Below are 23,223 nucleotides of genomic sequence, written 5' to 3' on the forward strand. Positions count from 1 at the left end.
TACGGCGCTTCCGGCTTTTAACTTCAAAATTCCGCTTGTTGATTTTCTTGACTGGGCACGGCAATTTAGGAAATCAACTTGTACCCACTTTCCTCGTATTGCTCTCATGCCCACTTAGCTCTGAATGCAATTGGCTAATTAGGTCGGTTCATGCATCTATTTACAGTGCCAATGCCAGGATCCCTGTCCTCAACGGCCGACTACCCCATCATCTGCCACACTTCCGGCAAATCAGTTGTTGATCCGTACAACTAGAAGACCACCTTCCACAATAAGCATAACTGATCCTTGATAGAAGCGGCATTACGAGTTGATACCGAATCGAGACTGAGTAGGTCGGTCTCGGATCTTGACACAGAGTATGCGACGATTGCGATGCTCAAAGAATCGGATGTCAACCTGATTGTTCATTGAACAACTCAGTCGAGCTTACTCAATCATCAGTCCTGCAATGACGTTTTCTCTCCATGCCCAAAGTCCTGCATAGGTAGCTCCCGGACCGACTAATGCCTGACCCATCAAAGTGGCCGCCGCAGCCCCAATCGCGGCCTTTGTCGTCACGTATCCTAACCTACGGAGTTCAAAGACAGTGTACAGGCACCAGACCGCAACCGCACCGAAACAGAGAAGCATGTCGTACTTCCAGAATCCACCGATGTTGAGCCCCAGGCCCATGGACGCAATGCTCGGCAGGTCGAAAAAGGTCTCAAAGAGGGACACGGAGGGGTTGAAGCCAGCGTACACGAGAGCGCAGACATGTGTGATAGCGGTGACGGCGAACGTAAGTGTGTATCCGGTCTGAAGCGCGCTCTGGTCCTTCTTTTCAAAGATTTCCCAGTCCAGTGACTTGATAGGCGAGGCGAGCGAAAGAATGCCGGAGAAGAGCCAGGTCAGAATCGAGACGTAGACGGGAGAGGGCTGCCAAAAGGCGATAGCGTTTTGCTGGGCCACGGAGTCACCATACTGGATGAACATGAGGGCGGTAGGAATGATGTAACCGAGACAGAGGGCTGGAACCAGCGCCTTCGCCACAGTCGATAGGACTGGTCGGCCTGTGGGACGAGTGTAGACTTCGCTGCTGGTCGTATGCAGACTGATGAGGAAGTAGAGCGGTGCAATATTGCCGATACCAACAAGCTGGTATACTGTGAAGATAGATGGCCAAGATACGAGAGAGAGCTGGTTGCCATTGCGATAACCTTCGACTGTCCAGATGTAAATGACGGGCGCGAGATTGATCAAGAAGTAGAGGCATTGAAGCCTCGTGTTCGGGTCAGGGCCAGAGGTCGCCTCGGAGAAGGCCCAGGAAAGGAGTGAGAGAACAGAATCGATCGCAGTATTGCCGGTGTACTCCGTCTTCAAAGGCTTCCCCACAAAGCTGGCACCACTCGCCGCCTCGGGAGCGATGACGAGAACTTGCTGCGCGAGGAACAAGAGGCCTGCAAGGACAGCTCCTACCACAAGCTTAGGTAGCAAAGAGGAGTCGAGTCTCTGGCTCGGAAGCTCGTCAAGGTACGGTAGCGCACGTGGCCTCTTCGGGACGTCCAAGAAGTCGAGCTTGTGACCCGGCTCGAAGTTCGTGCTCCAGGGCCCTTCCTTCTCATCGATAGACAAGCTTGGGACGAGGTAGCGACCGGCGAACTCCAAGAAAGGGCTTTCCATGGCGGCGAAACGCTGTTCCTTGTGCGAATTGTGAACAAGGGGCCAGACGCGCGGTTCTCGCTTCTTCTGGGTCTCTAGGAAGACATTGTGGATTTGCTCCGTCGTGACGCCTGATGGGTTTTGCTTGAGGGCTTCTGTAAGGTTGTTTACCAGCACTGCGGCCGTTTCGATGGCGCTGTTGCCTCCTTGTCCGGCAATTGGTTCCAACTGAGACAGGTCAGATCTTCGATACTATGCTCACTGAGGTCTGTATGGCCTCTTTAGCAGTAGAGGTTCTCTTACCTTGTGTGCGGCGTCGCCAATGGTCATGATGCGGTTGAAGTGCCACTTCTTGAAGACGTACTCCGGCAGTGGGGTCAAAACTGAAGAGATCTTGGCAGCGTACAGATCTCTGAAGGTGAAGTTCTCATTAATCTTGTCCTCTTGATGCTCCTTGACCAACTTGGCCTCGTCTTCCTTGGTGTAGTGGGGGAGATCGGGGCCGTAGTGAGTGTAGCCCATGTTGACGAAAAGGAACCAGTAGACCCTGTTGGAAGGGCCGGCAATTACGAGGTATGAGAAGTGCTTGTTGAAGTTGGTTTGCACCGTGCCGTTCTCCCAGTTCTTGATGATGGAAATGCCAAAGATGCACTTGTAAACCGTCGGCAGGCATTCTACCCTTCTGTCAGTCGACAATAGAGAGTAGAAAACGATTAGCTGTCTTACCCCTCTTTTCGGAAGCAGGTATATACCCGGGCTCCAGGCTATCCGCGAGCCGCCACATCTCGCTTCTGACTTTGCTGTGGATGCCATCGGCGCCGATCAAGATGTCGCCCGAGTAGGACTGGCCGTCGCTTGTCTCGACTCTCACCTTGGACGGCTCGATGGAGACTTGCATAACCTTCTTACTGACAAGGATCCTGTCCTTGTTCTTCAGATTCTTCCACAACACTTCCAGAATCATTTGACGATCCACGAAGACAACTTCGTAGCCGTGTCTGTATTCTGATATGAGAAAGCTTCTTGAGACTCCTTAAACATGCTTTTACTCACCGCTGCTTGATCTGCTGGCCTACGCCACAGTACTCACTCGTCGGGTTGCCCTTGGAGTCGCGAAGAGACATCTTGTAAAGAGGCTCATCGATGAGTTTCCTGATCTCATCGTAGAGTCCAATCTGGTCGAGAACACGAGAACCATTGGGCAAAATGCCGATACTTGCGCCCACCTGGGGGGCCATCTCTCGATACCCCTCGAGAATGAGATAGTTGATCCCCACGCGCTCGAGCAGGTTCGCCAGCGTCAAGCCAGCTATCCCGCCGCCGGCGATCAGAACCGTAAAGTCCTTGGAAGGCATGACGACTAGAAAATGGTGTCAGTTTTTTCTAACTTCAAATTCGACCAGTAAATTGTGTTGAATCAAGTCATTCGCTGAGTAGAGTGTAAAGCCTTTCTTCCAAATTGGTGAAATCGGCGGGCTCCCGGCAGCTCGTTATATACAATGAATTTTTAACAGCTACATTGCGGACGTCATCAAAGCGCATTCAACCCGGATTGGCAATAACGACTCTTGACGTATTGTTCAACGACTTTGACGACGATAGTGGAGTTGAGAAGTCGAGGGAATTCTTGATTACAGCCTCAATGATCCAGGGCAGGCAGCTCGGAACCGAGGTGAAGCTTAAATACCATCGGACAAAACCCATCCAGATCGGCCCCACGTGGGAATGGAATAGCGGAATGGCACCCTTTCTAGTAACGGGAAAGTTATTTACTCACAATTTGTTTCTGATGTCGCGCCCCAATCGGGTTGTTGGAATTGAGGAAGTTTTGGGGGTACAGATTTGAACTTATCACCAGCAACGCAACTCAAGCGTCTTCACCATCTCGCAAGTCAGCTAGCGCTGACAACGTCGGGCGTGCTTGGGGCCTTATGTAGCCGACTTCTGAGAGAAATGCAGGCAAAACCCACCTTGTGAGCGATCCCTCAAGTGTCACAAGTGGGTGTTACCAATGTCCCAATGACAGAAAAAACGAAGTCCGATAAGGCTCCTCATCTCCACCAGGATTCTCGGATCGGGACTTTGGCAAGCAGGATTTCCACCGCGGCGGCCGCCGACCTTGTTCCGAAAATGGATCGAACGGCAAATGAATTACACCAACGGACCAGTGAGCCTCAAACGAGTGGGTACTCTAACGGTCTTGACCTCCATTTTCTGCTTACGTCGTACGCATTGGCAAGGGTTGCTTGATTCTAGAGTCGCTCTAGACGCACCAAGACCCTGGAATATTGTGCGGCCATTCGAGGGAAGAAGGAGTAGGGACCCAAGCTGTCAGCGATGGTAACATTATGTTCGTACCATTGCAGAGCGGTGGCCGCGTGTGATGGCTGCTGATACGTCCGCCGCAGCGGGTATCCCTTGCACCCTGGGCACGGAGAACTGCCCATCACCAGTGGCCGGGCCGCCCCCCGGTAGGTAATTGCGGGCCGGGTCGTATGTTGACGGATTCTCGGGGAAGCCCCGCAATAGTTGAGGTTGCTACAGAGTCACTGCCAGTAGTCTGTACCGGCCGTATGTCACGCGTGTTAAGCTAGCTAGTAAATGCTCCCATTTGATGATAAGGCGTCTTGAAACCAGCTATGGAAGAATGGATTTGCTCCTAGTACCACAAGAAAGCATGATTATTTACAGGAACTCATTCTAGTCCTTAGAACTTGAGGCGATATGACAAGACTGTCCGTGGCTCTTTAGCGGATCGAACTTGACTCAGAGATGTACTTGTCAATTACTTCGAAAATCGAAATAGATATCCAGCCGCAGATCTGCGGGTGTATCCGTATGAGCATATCCAGTCTCGGACAGTCGGGGTGCGACGAGACTTGGCACTACTACACATACCTGCAAAGGCAAACTGAAATACCTTAGTAGAGCCTTTTTGATAGAGTGGAGTGACTAATCAAATACCAGTCTAGACATGCTCCTGCGTACAGGTGCCGGCACTTCTACTCCCAAGACTCCGGTGGGTTTCCCCGCATACATGTAAACTTAGAACTACGTATTCAACGACCCACTGGGCGCTTGTACAATGCCACGCCAGAGAGATTCGAAATAAGGCAATGAGGAGAAGAGGTCGAACAATCCGGATACTAAGCCTCTTTATCGTGAGTCGAGAATTCTAGCATATCATTCGGTGCGGGTGGTCATTGAGGCTGTATAGAGTGACAGGAATTTTCAGCCAAAAGCAATGTGTCAAATGTTTGAGTCTTGAATAAATTATCGAGCCATCAGCGTTCATTCTTTGTGCAAAAGTCGCAACCATGTTCAGACTCTTGCGGCAGTGAGGAGATAGAGTCTCATTGCAGCCAGCGATGTGCATCCCCGCAACTTTATGTGTTAGTTCCACATTTGCGCACCTCGCAAGGACCCCGATCAACCATTGTACGTGGAATAATTCCTTCGTCATTTCAGATCACATTCATTTGCTTGCAGCTTGGACATGCCGCGGCTGTGTTGTTTGTTCACAAATCGCTAGTCTAACCTATCTGACCGAGGGGAGAAGTTGCCTTCATCGGTCTGGTCATGCTCGCACCTGGCCCTCAACTCTGCTATTGCATTTCCTTAATCACTAAACTGATCTTAGCCGTTGATGGTCGCGCTCATTGCTGTCTCTGAAGCAGTTGCAAAGATCGCCAGCATGTAAGAATCCGCATAGTGCTCCTTTCTGGATAGTCATACTAACACTGGAAGCAGGGGGCACGTATATGGCTTGATGATAAAGGTTGACCCATCTCACAAAGACGTAGCAACGAAGATTCACTTTGATGAAAATGTGTCCAAGATGGCACTTGATATTTGACTCATTTACATATCTTACACAAGACTGTATACATCTTTCAAAGTATGGACATCAAGAAGGTTCAAGTTGGTATCAATAGGAAACGGATCTCCTACTAATGGTCCCGAAAACGCCGCCACCTAGCAGATCTTCACGCAGCGGTAGGCGCATACGCAAAGAACTCCTTGACAGCGACACCGGCAAACTGCCCACCGCTTCCAGAGGCGGTCAAAACAGCCCTCAAGGCCTTGGTCGAAACAGTCGTGAAGCTGACCTCCTTGGGCGTATCCGAGACATCTGTCGGGAACGACGTGGCAGAGACAGCCTTCCACGAGGTGCCGTCCTGGTACTCGACCGTCCACGACTTGGGCGGCGCGACACCCACATTGGCACCGGCATCCTGATCAGCAAACAGCGCCAGCGCGACGCCGTTGAGCTCGACGGTGCTGTTCCAGGTCAAGGTAAGGGTGCTCGTCTCGGGGGATTGCTCGGCGTTGTACGAGGACCAGTAGTCAGGCGGCAGGGGCGCCTCCTCGACGCGGCCGTCGTTGATGGACTTGATCCAGTACTGGATGGGGGTCTCGCCCGCCGACGAAGCGACGGCCTTGGGCGCGATGTTGCGCGTCGGCTCGGCGGCGGCGGCGGCGCGCTTGGTCTGGACCATCTTGTTAATGGCCGGCGGGGAGGCCGAGTCATCCCAGGTGATCTTGTCGATGGCGACGGAGCGGCGGAAGTGCGTGCCGCCCTCGGCGTCGCGGGTGTGGTAGGCCAGACCCCATTCGCCGTTGGAGAGCTGGTAGGCGCCCGGGTGGGAGGTGGTGGAGGAGACGATGTCGACGAAGACGCCGCGGAAGGTCCAGGGGCCGAGGGGGGACTCGGCGGTGCCGTAGGCGAGGCAGGCGTGGTAGCTCGTGGGCGTGCAGGGGGAGTCTGCGCCGGCGTTGTTGGCGGCGTAGAGCATGTAGTAGGTGCTGTTGCGCTTCATGAGCCAGGGGGCCTCGAAGAAGCCGGTGAGGGAGTCGACGTCGACGACGGAGCCCTTGATTGTCACCATGTCGGTGTCCAGCTCGTAGCCCTTGAGGTAGCCGAAGGTGCCGAAGTAGATGTAGACCTTGCCATTGTCGACGAGGACGGTCGGGTCAATGTTCTGGATGTTGTTGCCGGGGGAGGGGACCGTCTGGGAGATGATGGGACCGCTCGGGTGGGCGTCCTTGAAGGGGCCGAGAGGGCTGTCAGAGACGGCGACGCCGATGGCGAAGGGGTCCGACGCGGAGGTGGACTTTTGGGTGACGGGACTGTACAAGTAGAACTTGCCATCCGGGCCCTGAACAATCTGACTGGCGTAGGCGGTGCCCTGGGCGGCCCAGGAAAAGATTGAGTTGGGCTGGGCAACGTCGCGGTGGAGGGTCCAGTCAGCGCCGGCCGGATCCGGATTCTTGGCCTCAAAGATTTGCCATTCGTTCATGACAAAGCCGTTCTCGTTGGGGCCGGCCTCGTCGCGGCCGGAGAGGATGTAGAGGGTGTCATTGACGACGAGCGGCGCCGGGTCGGCGGAGTAGACGGAACCATCGGCGAGGATCGGGTTGCCGGTGGACTTGAAGGTGGTGGAGGTGGACTGCCGGCGGACCGGGATGAGGCCCGCGCTCAGGGGCTGGACCAGCAGCGAAGTCGCGAGACTCGCCCACACGAGGTTGTTGAACATGGTTGAGATGGGGCACACGAATGGGTAACGAATGGAATGGAAGTAAGCAGCGAGAGACAAAAGAATGTAAGAATCACACAGTGATTCGTAGAGTTGACTGACAGTTCGAGTGAAACTAGAGAGAGTTCCCAGGATCAGGTAGGTCTGCTTATACTTAAGAAAAGTTATTAAGACACAGTTTGAGAGTCTCTGTCATGATTAACCTTAGTTGAGCGCATCCACTCTTTCTGCTTCCCCTGGAATTTTGTGAGTGACACGAATAAATTGGCTTTGCGCCAGATCGTCCGCTAAAACCCCCAAGCGACCTCGTACTTTTGCTGCCCCCCTTAACATGGCACAACCGGGGTGTCCATGAGAAGAGTCTATATATAAACTAATAATAACCCCCCCTAGTTAAGGTAAGAGTCCCGTGTATAATAATAGGTGCTTAGATATTAGTGGATCCCGGCTAAATTTAACTAATCGGACTTCGTTTTTTTTTTTTTAAGGTACTCGGGCTAGAAATATTTTGGAAATAAATTATAACTAATTAGGGTACTATTACTTAATTAAGGTCCGCTCTATAAAAAATAATTCCGACTTATACTTTTTTTTTACCCTAGCTAAGTCGCGTCCCTTTTTTTAAACTTTTACCCTTCGTTACGACTTTTATTAGAAATTTTTATTATAAAACTTATTATCGTACTTAAAATTTATTAATAATTAATTAGAAATATTTCTAAATTAATTCTATAATACCTTTTTATTATTACGATAACGATAGTTTTAAATCCTATATTAATAATAAGAGGGGCCGGCCTTAGAATCTCCCTATATTTAAAACTAATAGTATAAGTTTTATCCTTATTATTATAATTAAATACGCGATTTATTTACTTATTTTTATAATAGTAAGGTTAAGTAATTTTATTATTAAGAGAACTTTATTACTATTATTTAGAGGCTAATAGCCTTTACTTTAATAGCTACTACTAGTCGTCTCTCGGTGCGCTTAAAAAGTATTTCGAAAAGGGTTATTATATTAACTTTACGATTTTTTATAAGGGATCCTTTTTAACTACTATTGACCTCGAGGTTACTTATAAATTACTTCTTATTCTACGTTAATATTTTTAGCCTTATTAATAGTTTTTTATAAGATATTATACTAAAATAATATTACTTACGAAGGGCTAAGATACGCCCCTAAATACCCCCTAAAAGCCTAAGGCTATTATAAATAATAAGGCGTTATTTACTATCCTTTTTAAAGAGGACGGTACTATAAATAAAAATATTTCTAAAATATTTTTAGTTTATAAGACTAACTATTTTTAATAGGACGTTACCCGGATAAAGATAAACGTCTAGCTCGGCCCCGAGGAGAGCTATAAGGTCTATAAATTATAAGACGTTATTAGCTATAATAAGTATAACTTATTCTTTAATTAACGCTCTTTTTAACCGGATTTTATAACCTACCCTCCCCCTAATATATATAAGCTAACTTACTTAGTATTTTATAAGTACTGTTACCCTAAACTCGTACTAAACGAAGATATTTCCGGTACGTTACTTTATTAATACCTATATATCGTTATACTTAATATTAATTATTTTTAGAAATTTTTAAAACCCCTAAGTAAATAGGCCGGAATAGTAAAGTAGTTAAGGGTAAGCCGGTCTAGCTTACCCCCGCTAATAATTTTAATAACGATAAGACGGATTCCTAAATAAACCCCGCTACTTCTACTTAGATTTTTATTAAGAATATAAATAGGTAAAAGGTATAATTAAGGGTTAAGGGATAATGGGGAATAACTAATCTAGGGAAGTTTATAAATAAAAAGTTTATTAGAATAGAAGTGTTTTACCTACTTCTTTAAGGTAGTACTATATAAATTAAGAATGCCGTAGTATTATAAATAAATATTCGTAGTAAATATATAAATAGAGGTTGAGGCTATGAATGCTAAGTAGATAATATATTACTCGTAAATATTTCCTAAAAATTTCCTAAAAATTTCCTAAAAATTTCCTAAAAATTTCCTCAAAATTTCCTAAAAATTTCCCAAAATTTTCCTAAAATTTTCCTAAATATTTCCTAAACATTTCCTAAATATTTCCTAAAAATTTCCTAAAAATTTCCTAAACATTTCCCAAAAGTTTGTTAAGAATTTTTTAAAACATTTTAAAAAGTTTCTAAAAAATTTCCTAAATATTTCCTTAATATGTTTTAAATACTTTTTAAATATTTTTATCTTTCTAATTTCTACAATATTTAGAAATATAAATTAATTAATAAATAATAAAATAATAAATTATTAACTTATTTTAATAAATTATAAGCTTATTATATAATTATATATTTAATATAATTTATTAGTTATTTATAATTAAAATATTAATATTCTATAATAATATATATATTTATTATTATAATAAATAATATATATATATATATATAGTCTTATTATATTATTATTATTAATAATTAATTAATATTATAATTAATAATTATTTAGCTAGTTTCTCTTAATTTATATAAGCCTTAGCGTTATAAATATTTTACTAAGTAAATAAAAATTTTAAAACTATTTTTAAATAATAATACGTATATTACGAGCCTAAATCCTAACTTATTAATTTATAATTTTAATAATATCCTTAACTACTTTAATAAGTTTATAATATAAAAAGTATATAAAATTTACTAAAATAATATAAATATTTATTAATATCGTATATTAATACTATATAGTTAATATTAAGAACTACTCGAGTAGTTAATAAAAGCAGAATATAAAAATAAATAAAAAGTATATAAAAGCTTTAAAACTAAGGCTATAATTATATTAATTATATTTAAAGTTTAAATAATAACGTAATAGCTACTTATTCTCTTTTTAAACTTTAATAATAACTATTATAACTTAATATATATAATTAAAATTAAAACCCGCCCTATAAACTTATAATAGTTATAATATATTATATATATAAAAATATAAAAATATAAAGTAACTCTTATAAAATAAAAGAATTATAAATAAGTTATATATAAATAAAAAGTAGTAATTACGTAATAAAATAATTATTATAATTACTTTAAGTAATTACTTATTAGTATTTATTAAGTAATTACTTAATAAATAAAAGTAATTATTAATAAAAAATATATTTATAAGCGGACTTATATATAATATAAACTTAATCTAGGCTTAAGAATAGACTTTTTATAGCTTTTTAATAATTAACTTAGTATTAAATCTTACGATTATTTTTAGTTATTCTTATTAAAAACTCCTTTTAATAAGGTTATAATTAATTACTAAAGCTTTATTTATTTTATAATTTATAAATATAATTTTAAAAAAGCTATTTATAATTATAATACTATTTACTTAGTACTCGTAGCCTTAGTCTTTATTAATATACATATTATAATTAGCTAGTTATAATATTTTAATTACTCTTATTTAATAAGTTAACTTTATAAAACTTACTAAATAATAAACAAAAACGACGATATTTTTTAAAACTTTAAGTATTTTTTTATTTAATTTTAAAAAACTTATTAACTTAATTAATAAACTAGCTAAGGCTAAGGATAATAAAATACTTAACGTTATTTATAATTTTAATAATAATATAGTTTTTAAAAAAGTAAATTATAAAAAAATACGACGTATTATTAAATAAAAGAATAAGTAAAATAAAAAACTCGCAAAGCTTTTTAATAATAACTCTACTTAAATAGTTATATTTTTAATTAGATATAATAAATATGTTATTACTTTTTAAAATATAATTAACGAAACTATAATTAACTTAGGAATTAAAAATAAAAAGTAAACGATTTAAAATAAAAAATTAAAACTCTCTAAGCTATTATTAATATTATTAAAACTCTTATAAATAAATAAAAAAAACTTAAGTTTAATATACTTATTATTTTTAATATAATTATTAAACGTCTTAAGGGATTTTTAATTTAAATTAAAACTTATTAAACGTTTTATATTACTAATTTTTATAATAAAATTAAACGAATTATTTACGTAATAACTTTTTTTAAAAAATAAGCCCTAGAGTAATTCGAACTCTTTTAAAGAAAATTCTTTAATAATAATAGTTATTTATTATATTATAAAAAAAAAGCTATAAATATTTTTAAAAACTAATAAGGATATATAACGAATTAATATAAATATATAGCTCTTAGGGACGTATAATATTCTTTATTTTTAATTAGTTTAAAAAATAGTACTTTTTTATAAAAATAATAAAAGTAATTATATTAATATAGCTATTCTTACTATCCTCTCTAACCTAAGCTCTAGTTTAAAATTTTTAAAAATAGAAATATTATTATAATACTTATACTTATTTAGAACTACTATATTACTTATTTAAAATTTATAAATTTTAAATAAGTTAGTAATCTAAACTTTTATAAATCTTAAATAAATAAGGCTTTTTATATTATATATTTAAAATATATAAAAAATAAACTATAATAACGTTTACTTAATTACTTTTTATAATATAGTTATAATAATTTATTATTATTATAAACTACTTTTTATTAGCTCTATTTTTTTTAAATACTAAGCTATATTAGCCGTTTATTTATATAATTCCCTATTATTTTCTTTTTATTAAGAACGCTAAACTAGCTTTTTATTTATTATTAAAATAAGCTTAATATTTAGTTTTAATTTAGTTAACTTATTTTTTTTATAAGTTTAGTTAGTATCGACTTATTTTTATTTTTAAATAAGCGGCCTCGCTTTTTATTATTAACGCCTTAGTTATTATAAATAATACGAGCTTAACTAACTAACTAGCTTTTTTTTAAATAAAGTTAGTTATAATAAAATAAGCTATACTATATTCTTTAGCTTATTATAAAGGGATATAGTACTTTTAGGGTTAAGAATTTAGTAATATAAATTTAAAAAAGATATTTTTTAAAAACGTTACTAAGAGTATACTTCTTACTTATTAAAAATAGTTAAATTTAATATTTTAAAATAAATTTTATAGTAATATAGAATACTTAGCTTAATTAAAATAGTATAATTTAAATTATAAAATCCGAGAGGTTTTAAAAATAGCCTCTTATTAAATAGTATTATATTTTTTATAAGCCGGCTTTATATTTTAATTAAAATAAAATATTTTAAAAAAAGTATTATTTAAAGTTTATTTAAGTACTTAAAACGAGTACTTATATACTCTTAATTTATAAATACTTCGTTTCTTATATAAGCTTGATTAAAGGGTAGCTCTTAATTATTAATTATATTTTATATAACTTTAATAAGCCGATATAAATAACTAAAAATATTTAAAAAATAACTTTTAATATTATTATTACTTAACTTAGTATTAAAAATAATATAAATATTAAAGTTTTAGTATTTTTAAATAAAATAATAAGTTTATTATATTTTTAAAAATAAGTATATTATATAAAAGTACTAAAAGATTAAGTATTAAGTATTAAACTTTTTATAAAACTTAGTTTAGGCTTTTTTAAAAATATACTTAGTTTTAATAAAAATAATAAGCTTTTATATTATAAAAACCTTATAATATATATAAAGGGGGGGCTTATTAATAAGTATATTAATATAGGCCTTATTCTTATTACTTAATATAACTATTACTTATATTAATAATTAAATCTTTTTATTATTAAACTTATTATTATTATTATTATAACTACGGTCCTTAACTTATTTCTATTTAGCTTTAAGTATAATATTAAAGTTAATATAATAAATATAAAGTTATTACTAAACGTTTAAAAACTACTTATTTAGTATAGCTTTTATTTATTTATTATAATTTATAATAATAATAATAAAATAACGGACTAAGTATTAGTTTATAAATTAGTAAATATTTACTAAAAAAAACCGGAAACCCTTTAGTTTTTTATTATTAATAAAACTAAACGTAGCGTTATAAATAAATTTAAAATAGGTTTATTTAGTAGTTTAGAAAAAAGGGAGCTTAAAACGATTAGTATTATAAATATTATTAAAGCTAATTATTTTAGAAAATCGTTTTTATATTTAGAAATAGTAAAAAAGGTTTAAATAAGGTTAATAAGGCAGTTTAGCTCGTCGTTTACCTATTTTATTATATATAAAATATCTCGCTTATTAAATAGTTTAATTAATATTATAATTAATAAGTATTTAGCTAGTTTTTCTTAGTTTATATAAGCCTTAGTATTATAAATATTTCGCTAGGTAAATAAGGACTTTAAGAACTATTTTTAAATAATAATACGTATATTATAAGCCTAAATCCTAACTTATTAGTTTATAGTTTTAATAATATTTTTAATTACTTTAGTAAATTTATAATATAAAAAGTATATAGAGGCTTTAAAACTAGGGTTATAATTATATTAATTATACTAAGGGTTTAAACAATAATATAATAACTACTTATTCTTTTCTTAAGCCTTAATAATAATTTATTATTTATAACTATATTTACGAAACTTATATTATTAAATACTAGCGCTTTATATAGGCCTAGGCTTATTAAACTAATTATATTAAAAAGTATATTAAATAATTTAGCCTTAAGCTTTATATTTATTCTATTTTATAATATTAAATTTATTAACTCTTATATAGTAGTTTTCTTTAATTTTATAAGTAAAAAAGATTAATTTTAACGGGATTACGCTTTAAAATAAGTTATATAATATAGTATATTTTTTAACTATATAATATACGTAATATACCCTAAGTACGCGCTTAATATAATATAATAATTTTAATATAAAAACTATTATATAATTTAAAATACGTAAGCTACCCTTTTTAACTACTTATTAATAATAAGCTAAGTAATATATTTATATAATAATACTAATTAAAAAAGTTAATAATAAAAATTAGTTATATATATAGTAGTTTTCTTCCGGCTTTATAGGTATAAAAGATCGACTTTAATAGGATTACGCTTTTAAAAAAAATTATATAATACGGTATACTTTTTAATTATATAATATACGTAATATACCCTAAGTACGTATTTAATATAATATAGTAATTTTAATATAAAAACCGCTATATAATTTAAAATAAGTAAGCTATCTTATAATAATATTAATTAGAAAGGTTAATAATAAAGGTCGGCCGTAATAATTAATTATAATAGTTAGCTATAATAATTAAGAGCGGCCTTTTTTAATTATAGAGGTTCTAAACTTTAATAATAATATAGAGGTTTTTAAAAAAAGGGCTAAATAGGCTAATATTTACTATTTTTTTATTATACTAAAGCTTATAAAAATTCTTTTTATCCTCGTTTTTAATATTATTTAAAACTACTTTCTATTTAAACTAAATAAATTTACTAAATAAATTTACTAAATAAACTTATTAATATATAAACTACTATTTAAATAACTAGTTAAATAACTAGTTAAGAAGTTAGTTAATTAAAATACTACCTTAATAAGAACTTTACTTAAAAATACTTATTAATAAGTCTACCCTTCTTAAACTAAGTACCCTCTTTAACTAGCTCGATATTATAATTATTATAATTAATATAAGTACGCCTAAAAATTAGTAAAATACTTTTTAATAATATAGAATTTACCTAAGTAATAATATAAACGCTATAAATAGCTAAGTTAATACGAACGTTAAAATTTAATATATTAATACTAGTTTAGAAATTATATTTTATAGAGCTAAAAATCCCTCTAATATAAGCTATATTATAAACGTAAAAAAATATATAAGGGGCCCCCTAACTCTTAATAAAAAAGAGTATATAATATAAGATTTAGCTACTTATATAAGCTAATATTAAGAGGTTTTATATATATTAAAATAAGTATAGCTCGCTTTTTAAATAAATAAAAAAAGGTTAAAAGTTATTAATAAAAAGAAAATAATAATCGAGTTAGTTAATTTTAATTAGTAATTAAGTATAGAGCGTAATATATTTAGTTTTTTTTAATACGTAATATATAGTACGGCCCTAGTAAATTACTTTATTAAAAAAATATTTTCTCTTATTATTAATACTTAAAAAAACCTATAAAACATTCTTATTTATAATTTAATAAAATATTATAAATATTAATTTATACTTTATATTAATATTATAAAAGAAATATTTTAAATTACTTAAATAAAAATAAAGTTAAAAAAGAAATAAATATAAAAATATTTTAAGAGCTTTTATTTTGTTAGCTTATTTCCTACTCCTATTTTCGTTAATTAAGTGTTATTTTTACCTCTATTACCCTATTTAAATAATCTTATTTTATAATAAACTTACGCTCTTTATAGGCCTAGTTTATTAAAAACTCGCGCTCTTTATATTCTTATTTAAATTTAAACTCCTATTCTTTTCGTTCTTTATTTTCTTAGATCTTATTAACCCTTACTTATTATTCTTTAAACGTAAGATAATTTATACTTATTTACGTTTATAATTAAGTAGCTTATTTTTATAAACTACTATAAGGTACTAGGGAACTCGGGGGGTTTCGATTTCTATTTAATAAAAAAGGTACTTTAAAAAATAAAATACTTACTCTGCGTTAAGACTAAGTATTATTAAGATTATTATAATTATTAAAACTAAAGCTACTAGAGTTTTTGCCTTAAGAACTACTTTATTAATTAATAACTAAATCCTTACGAATTCTTCGTCGGGTACGAGATAGTTCTCTAGTATTAGTTTATAAACTCTTAGCCCGATCTCTTACCTTTCTTTTTAGTTTAATAGTTAATAAGTATTTATTAAAGCGCATTTTAGATATACTTTAACGTTGTATTAGATACTAAAGACGGCTTATAATATTAGTATTTTGATATAAAGTTATAATATGCTTATAACGCGTTACGAAATCCTACGATATTAGATTCTAATTTTAATTACGAGCACTATTAAAGTTAGCTAATACTTATAATAACTAATTATTAATACGTACTTATTAATTATAGTAAGTAGAGGGAGATACTGGCTAGTTTAAATATATAAAACTAAGTAAAAGATCTCGATTGTGTTTATACTATCGGGTATTAAAAGCTAGTTTTCTAAAAAAACCTTAGTTATTTTATTATAGAACCCGGTTATAATATATAGTTCTCGTTTATACTTTACCTAGTTAGTATATTACAGAAAGTTTTTTATAAAGTAATAAGTTATTATTAATTAGGCGAGGTATTAACGAGAAATATTTTAGAAATATTTTAGAAACGTTTTCCCCTTTCGAAATGTTTTTAAAATGTTTTTACTATAAGCTATATATAGTAAGATATAATATTTATAATAAATTATATTATATAGCTCGTTATAGTTAGGCACCGTTTAATATTTTAAGAGAGATATTAATATACTATAGGTAGAGTTTATATTACGAGAATAATTTTCGCTTAGGAGTTCTTTGATACTTCTTTTAAAATATACGTAATATAGGCATATATAGTTTTAGACCTGCGTAAGCTATGTCTATTAAGGGTTAAACCTTTTAATAAAGTATTTACCTAAGCCCTTAATTACTATATTTGCTTAATCTAAAGTAATTTTAAAAAGGCCGGTTCTATAGACGTATTTCTATTAGACCTGAACTTAATACTTTCGCTCTAGGATATTAAATATAGCTCGAAATATATAGTAATATATATCTATAGTTTCGGTATTTATATAGACCTATATAAGAGGTAGAGCTTTATAGGTAATATATTAGTAATTTTAGAATAAAGGTTAAGAAATATTTCGAAAACATTTCTAGTATTATAATATACCTTTTTTACTATTCTAGCTATATTAGCCCTAGATAATTTCTCGCTAACCTATACCCTTTATATATTTATAGTTTATATTAACTATAAACGACTTTATATCGTCGAACTTCTATTATTTCGCTTATTTTTAAAAGAAGTAAATAACTATATAGTTAGTATTAGATTAGTACGTATATTAAATATACTATATACCTATTATAATATTAAAATAGCTATCTTTTTATATTTATAAAGAAACTTACGTATATTCGCTTATTTACTTCTCTTTATTACTATAATATAAGAGCTAAGGTCTAACTTTCCCTAAGAAATAGAAGAATTTGTTATTTATAGATAATATATCGTAAAAAGTCTATCTTTATAAGGCTTTAATAAATATTTATAATTATTTGCCCCTTATTCTTAGCTAGGAATTCTTAGAGTTAAGGAGATCGAAGAAAGGTATTTAAACTCGTACTTAGTTTATTAATCCTCTAGAGAACTTAAAAAATACTTTAAATAATAGCTTTTAAAGTTTTATTTAGTAATAATAGAGGATAGTTATATTTATTATAAAACGTTAAGATAATAAATAGTATTATCTTAATATCCTTTAAAATAAAGTATCGATATTTAATAAAACACTTTACTACTTTAAGTTTAGGTAGTAGTCTAAAATAAGTTTTATCTAGTTAGTAATAACTTAGCCTTATCTTTTAATAAAATATTTAATAAGCTTATTATAAATAGGACGTTTTTAATAATTCAATATAAATATATAGCATTTTTAACCCCTTTCCTCTATGAATTGCGCATCCGTTTTGTTTATAGCTATTTTAATATATTATATATAATGTTTCTAATTTGATAAAATTAGATAAAAATAGTGATTTATAAGTCTTTACAAAGGATACGAATTTCGGTATACTAAGATCTATTACTAAAGACTAATAAGCTCCTATTAAGTCTTTTATAAGTTATTTATATTATCTTATTAAGTAATCTTATATATATACTATATTATATTTTCCTTAGTTTAAGGAAGTATATCGCATTCTATTCTTAATATATAACGCCTTTCTTAAATCTAGCGTATGCGGCATAAATAGTACTTTATTTAAAAAAAAAACGATTAAAAATATTCTCGAAACGTTTTTAAAACGTTTTTAAAATGTTTTTTAGATAACCGGACTTACCTAATAATCTTTTTTATAATATTAAATATTTTGACTCTATCTCGTAATATATTATACTTCTTAACGAGGTTTTTTAAAATAATATGTAATAAAAGTCGTTATAGGGTGTATATAGATAGGCTTTGCTACCTTAGTAAGTATAATAGTATTGCGTTATAGGTATATCTCCTAGAATAATATTAGTTATTAAAAAACTAATAATACCTTATTAAGTATTATATTAAATCTACTATTCTTTAATAATTCTTAATATTAAGAGATAGAAAGTTAAATATACTATGTCCCATAGCCGCTCGATTTCTTTTATAAATAAGGCTTTAGTTAAGATAATAAGCGCAACTCTATTATTAGTAATTAAAGGAAACTTAAGTATATTAGCCGCATATTAAAGCTATTATACTATAATAATGCTTTAGTTATTTTAAGTTTTAGTACGGATATTTAAGCTATTAAAAATAATAATATAATTATTAGAATTATTATTTATGACCTAAGTATTATATTAATATTTAGTATAGAGGTTTAATTTATATAATACTTACTCGTTTAATCGATTTTTTATAAATAGGAGCTCGATATTTATAAAAATTAGGATATAAAATAAATACGCTATCGTAATCTAAATTTTCTTAGATATTTTATAATAGATTAAATTCGCTTTATTAAGGTAAAGGTATTAAGATAATATTATTATTATATATAATAGATAAGTCTTATAAGAATAATTCTATAAAGTCGGTTATAATAGGCGAATTTTAGTATAATTAAGAAGAGATATAATTAAGAAATATTTTTAAGATAATTTAGTAAAGCGTGAAGTAATATATTCCCTTATTATATAAAACTCGTAATATTTAAACTAGCGGTAAAGCAATTGTATAGTAAAATATTTTTAGCCCGTAATTAGCTAAAAATTTACCCGGGGATCCACTAATAACTGAGTACTTATTATTGTGCACGGGACTCTTACTTTAACTAGGGGGGGTTATTATTAGTTTATCGAATCACTTTATGAGAACGACCGAGTCAATTCATTATTCTCCTTCTCGAAGAACTTTAACAGAGTCAATTAGGTAACCGTCGCCTCGCTCTCGCATCCTTTACGTACTGGGTTAATTACCTGCTCTATTATCCCACTTGATTTCATCATTTCAGTCTGTATCCCACCCGGCTCAACTTCTTTAAAGAGTCTTGGAATTCAATCTCTAATAATCTACGTTGGTGCCGCGCAGCCGGCGTGAACCATGCGTGGACTTTGATTCCCCCGTTGGAGGGATGGAGCCTCAGTGGCATCAAATGTCACTCTCTATTTGCGGCCCAATCAAGATGAGACCAGGCGACTTTGAGGGTTGCATCCAACGGTCGATGGGCTGTTGGTAACTTGGTACCCCGCGTTAAACCCAGCTAGTTTCTTGCGCTAGGAGGAGGGATACGGGCTTGGTAAGATGCTTAATCACATCTAGCATCCTTTGACCTTCCAAGTTGAGGTTATCCAGAGAGGAAAAGGTGTGTGACTTCAAGGTAAGCGCACATCGCAATTCCTAAATGCTTAAAGTCGCTGGGAAGAGTCGGATCAGCCGCCCGATCCCGTGTCGCACTCGGGCGTTTGTCCCGGAGGAGTTATCCACAGATTATGAGCCAAAAGCGACGTGTGAGAGCCTGTCCCATCTGATTTTGTCAAGACAAAGAGGTTTTTGGTGAAGCTCCGTTCCGCATCTGTACAGGTGTGATCGGGCACGATGCCGGACACGAGGTGGCATCGCCATCTACCTAGAGTATGCATCTTGGGTTGCAGTTGAATCGTTCGCCTCAATAAACCCCTCAGTTCACGGCAGGCGAAAGCATCATCAATAACGTAACCGAGTTGCCTTAAGCCACCATGTTGGACACATTATATAAGAGCAAGTTCATTCGAACCTGCAAGTTGGCCTTCAGATCTGTAGTCGATAGGTCTCACTCAACCGCCCAGGTTGCCACTTCTGCCACGATGGTCTCCTTTCTCGGCAAACTCGTGTCTGCCGGCCTCTTCATCACGGGTGTCCTCTCCCAAGACAACCTAGGCCTCAGCAGCGGATACATCACCCTCGCAACAAAGAACTTCAACCTCCAACTCGTCAAGAACGCCCAAGTCCTAGCCTCCCTCAAGCCCGCCGGCAACACCTTTGACTTCCTCCCGCTGGACTTCCTCTCCCTCCGCGCCCGCAACGGCCAGTACCACTGGGGCGACATCACCTACCGCTACCGTCAATCCGGCACAACAGCCTGGACAAACGGCGACTCCGCCGCGGCCCGCCAGCCCGTTACCACCATCGCCCCGGCCACCGGCATCCTTGCCTCCTCCCGTCTCGGCCCTACCCTCCCCTCCGGCAGCCCGCTCAACATCACCCGAGAATGGCTCGACGTCTCCGGCGACCTCGGCCTGCGCTTCACGCTCCAGAACTCGGGCTCTTCGGCCATCGAGATTGGTAGCCTTGGCTTCCCGGCCGAATTCAACAGCATCTTCACGAACCGCTACGCCGCCGACATGCAGCGCGTCTGCTCCCTCTCGGATCCCTACGTCGGCATGCACGCCGGCCAGATCCGCGTGGCGCCCACCCGCGGCACCGGCGCCGCTCTCGTTGTCACCCCGCTGGGCGACACACCCCTTGAGGCCTACCGCAACCTCGCCGAGCGCAGCTACGAGGGAACCTACTACGGCAGCCAGACGTTTGAAGGCTTCTACGAGTGGCAGGTCCTCACAAAGGCCTGGGCCGAGAATGAGTGGCGTTCTCAAACACCATGGAACGTTCCCTCGTCCAGGACCCTTCAACCAGGCCAGTCACTCCAGTTCGGAGTCCGCTTCTCCGTCGCAAAGGGCGGCGTCCGGGAGCTTGATGCCACCGTCCGTGGTACCGGAACGCCCACCGCCGTCGGCGTGCCGGGCTACATCGTCCCACGCGGCGAGCCAGCGCAGCTCTTCCTCCAATACGCCCAGTCCACAGTCCAATCCATCGCCTCGGAACCAGCCGGCGCCTTAACGGTCACCCTTGTCTCGGCGGGAAGATACACGGTCACCCCCTCAACGACAGCCTGGGGCCGCGTCCGCCTCACCGTGACCTACGCCGACGGCAAGCTCCAAACAATCCACTACTACGTGACCAAACCATCCACCGAGGCCGTCGCCAGCCTTGGCAAGTTCCTCACCACGGCGCAATACTTCACCGACACATCAGACCCCTTTGGCCGCGCGCCGTCGGTGATGACATACGACTACGAGACCAAATCCATCGTCACACAAGACTCCCGCGCATGGGTCGCCGGCCTCAGCGACGAAGCCGGCGCAGGCTCGTACCTCTCCGCCTTCATGAAGCAAGCCGTCCAACCAAACGCGGACGAGGTGACCAAGCTCGAAGCCTTCGTCGACCGCGTCCTCTGGAAGACGATCCAGACCGCCGACTTCGCCGTCCGCAAAGCAATCTTCTTCTACGAGCCCGCCGCCGTGCCGGGGTACGCCTACTCCACCTCCATCGACTGGACCTCCTGGACGTCCTGGAACAAGGCCGCCGCCTACTCCATTGACCGCGCTTATAACTACGTCCACGTCGCGGGCGCATACTGGTCGCTCTACCGCGTCGGACGGGCTTATCCGGCGCTTCTTAAGACGCACGCGTGGGACTGGTATCTGAACCAGGCATATGAGACGGTCATGCGGGCGATGAAGGGGGATGTCGGGTATAACCGCGTCGGGCTTATGGGGGAGACGGTGTTTGGCGAGATCCTGGCCGATTTGGGACGCGAGGGGCAGACGACTAAGGCGAGCGCTTTGTCTGCTGCCATGAAGTCGCGGGCGGCGCAGTGGGATACGGAGGAGGTGCCGTTTGGGAGTGAGATGGCGTGGGATTCGACTGGGCAGGAGGGTGTTTACTACTGGGCAAAGTGAGTTTCTCGGTCCTTTGAATTTTCCCACGGCAGAACCCCCCCTCAAGGCTTTCGAGGCGTGGGACAGTTACAAGTTCGCTTGGGAACGTTGGCTAACAGATATCAAAGGTACTTTGGCTACACCAACACGGCGACAAAGTCCGTCAACAGCGTCCTCGGCTTCATGCCAACCGTCCCTCACTGGGGCTGGAACGGCAACGCCCGCCGCTACTGGGACAACATGTAAGTCGTTATTCATCCCCAAATCCTTCAACTCCACCCCCCTTCCATATACCACGAGCCTCTCTCAACAATGGACTTTGACATCTAACAACCAACCCACCAGCTACGGAGGCAAACTCCGCCGCATCGAACGTCAAATCCACCACTACGGCTCCGGCCTGAACGCCCTCGTCCTCCTCTCCGCCTTCCGCTCCAGCCCGACAGACACCTACCTCCTCCGCACAGGCTACGGCGGCACCACGGGACCCCTCTCCAACATCAACCAAGACGGCTTCGCCGCTGCCTCGTTCCACAGCTGGCCCGACACGCTGAAATGGGACGGCATCAGCGGCGACTACGGTCCCAACTTTTTAGGTCTTGCGTTGGGATCGGGCACGTACGTCGCGCAGGATTCCGAGCTCGGCGTGTTGGCGTTTGGAGGTGTTGTCACGGCTGGCGGAGGTGGTTCAGGGGCGGTGAGCGTTACGACCAAGGACGCGGTCAGGAGGAAGGTGTTTATCGGGCCTTTGGGGGTGCTTGTGAGTGTCGATGCTGGGATTATCCAGGACTTCACGTTTACGGCTTCTTCGAAGAGTATTTCTGTCACGTTGGCGCAGTTGGATGGTGTACCGAAGGCTGCGAGCGCGGTCGTTTGGTTGGAGAGTACGACTGGGACTGGCGCGTTCAAGGTTACGACATCGGGGATCGCGCAGGCGAGGGGCGGGTGGTCTGTTCCTCTCTCGGGGAGCAGCGTAGCGGTTCAGATTGGGCCTGCGTAGGCTTGTCTATAAGGTTGTCGTGTTTGGGGATGAGACGTGTTTGATTTGTCTATATTTTCTCTTCTTCCTAGGACGCCAGTGAGAGCTGACGACTTTCGACATTAGCCTCATCTCGCTCTTACCATCTATAAAGTCTTATCAGCCAACCTCGTTGCTTCTATCCCAACACCATCCCACTCCTCATAACTCA

At 37.3% G+C, this 23,223-nt stretch overlaps 3 protein-coding genes across 3 annotated transcripts, besides 1 other annotated feature; 1 reads left to right on the plus strand and 2 right to left on the minus strand.

The window, feature by feature from the left end:
* Positions 1 to 429: 429 nt before the first annotated feature.
* CABS01_09049 (FAD binding domain-containing protein) lies at positions 430 to 2,996 on the minus strand (the record flags this gene model as incomplete). The annotated part of the gene is made up of 4 exons (XM_060542407.1): positions 430 to 1,869; positions 1,945 to 2,315; positions 2,368 to 2,639; positions 2,695 to 2,996. The coding sequence occupies 4 exons, from the start codon at positions 2,994 to 2,996 to the stop codon at positions 430 to 432; spliced, it is 2,385 nt and encodes a 794-aa protein (XP_060400688.1).
* Positions 2,997 to 5,627: 2,631 nt separating this feature from the next.
* CABS01_09050 (glycosyl hydrolase family 43 protein) lies at positions 5,628 to 7,178 on the minus strand (the record flags this gene model as incomplete). The annotated part of the gene is made up of 1 exon (XM_060542408.1): positions 5,628 to 7,178. The coding sequence occupies one exon, from the start codon at positions 7,176 to 7,178 to the stop codon at positions 5,628 to 5,630; it is 1,551 nt and encodes a 516-aa protein (XP_060400689.1).
* Positions 7,179 to 13,060: 5,882 nt separating this feature from the next.
* Positions 13,061 to 13,141: a sequence feature (Short protein (CABS01_09051, KAK1503662.1) was converted to a misc_feature.).
* A 6,873-nt stretch (positions 13,142 to 20,014) lies between these two features.
* CABS01_09052 (uncharacterized protein) lies at positions 20,015 to 23,033 on the plus strand (the record flags this gene model as incomplete). The annotated part of the gene is made up of 3 exons (XM_060542409.1): positions 20,015 to 22,050; positions 22,162 to 22,275; positions 22,379 to 23,033. 3 exons carry the CDS (start codon positions 20,015 to 20,017, stop codon positions 23,031 to 23,033), a joined length of 2,805 nt encoding a protein of 934 aa, XP_060400690.1.
* Positions 23,034 to 23,223: the final 190 nt, after the last annotated feature.

Source organism: Colletotrichum abscissum, assembly GCF_030869225.1.
Source record: "Colletotrichum abscissum strain IMI 504890 chromosome Unknown Scaffold_21.1, whole genome shotgun sequence".
NCBI classification, from domain to species: domain Eukaryota; kingdom Fungi; phylum Ascomycota; class Sordariomycetes; order Glomerellales; family Glomerellaceae; genus Colletotrichum; species Colletotrichum abscissum.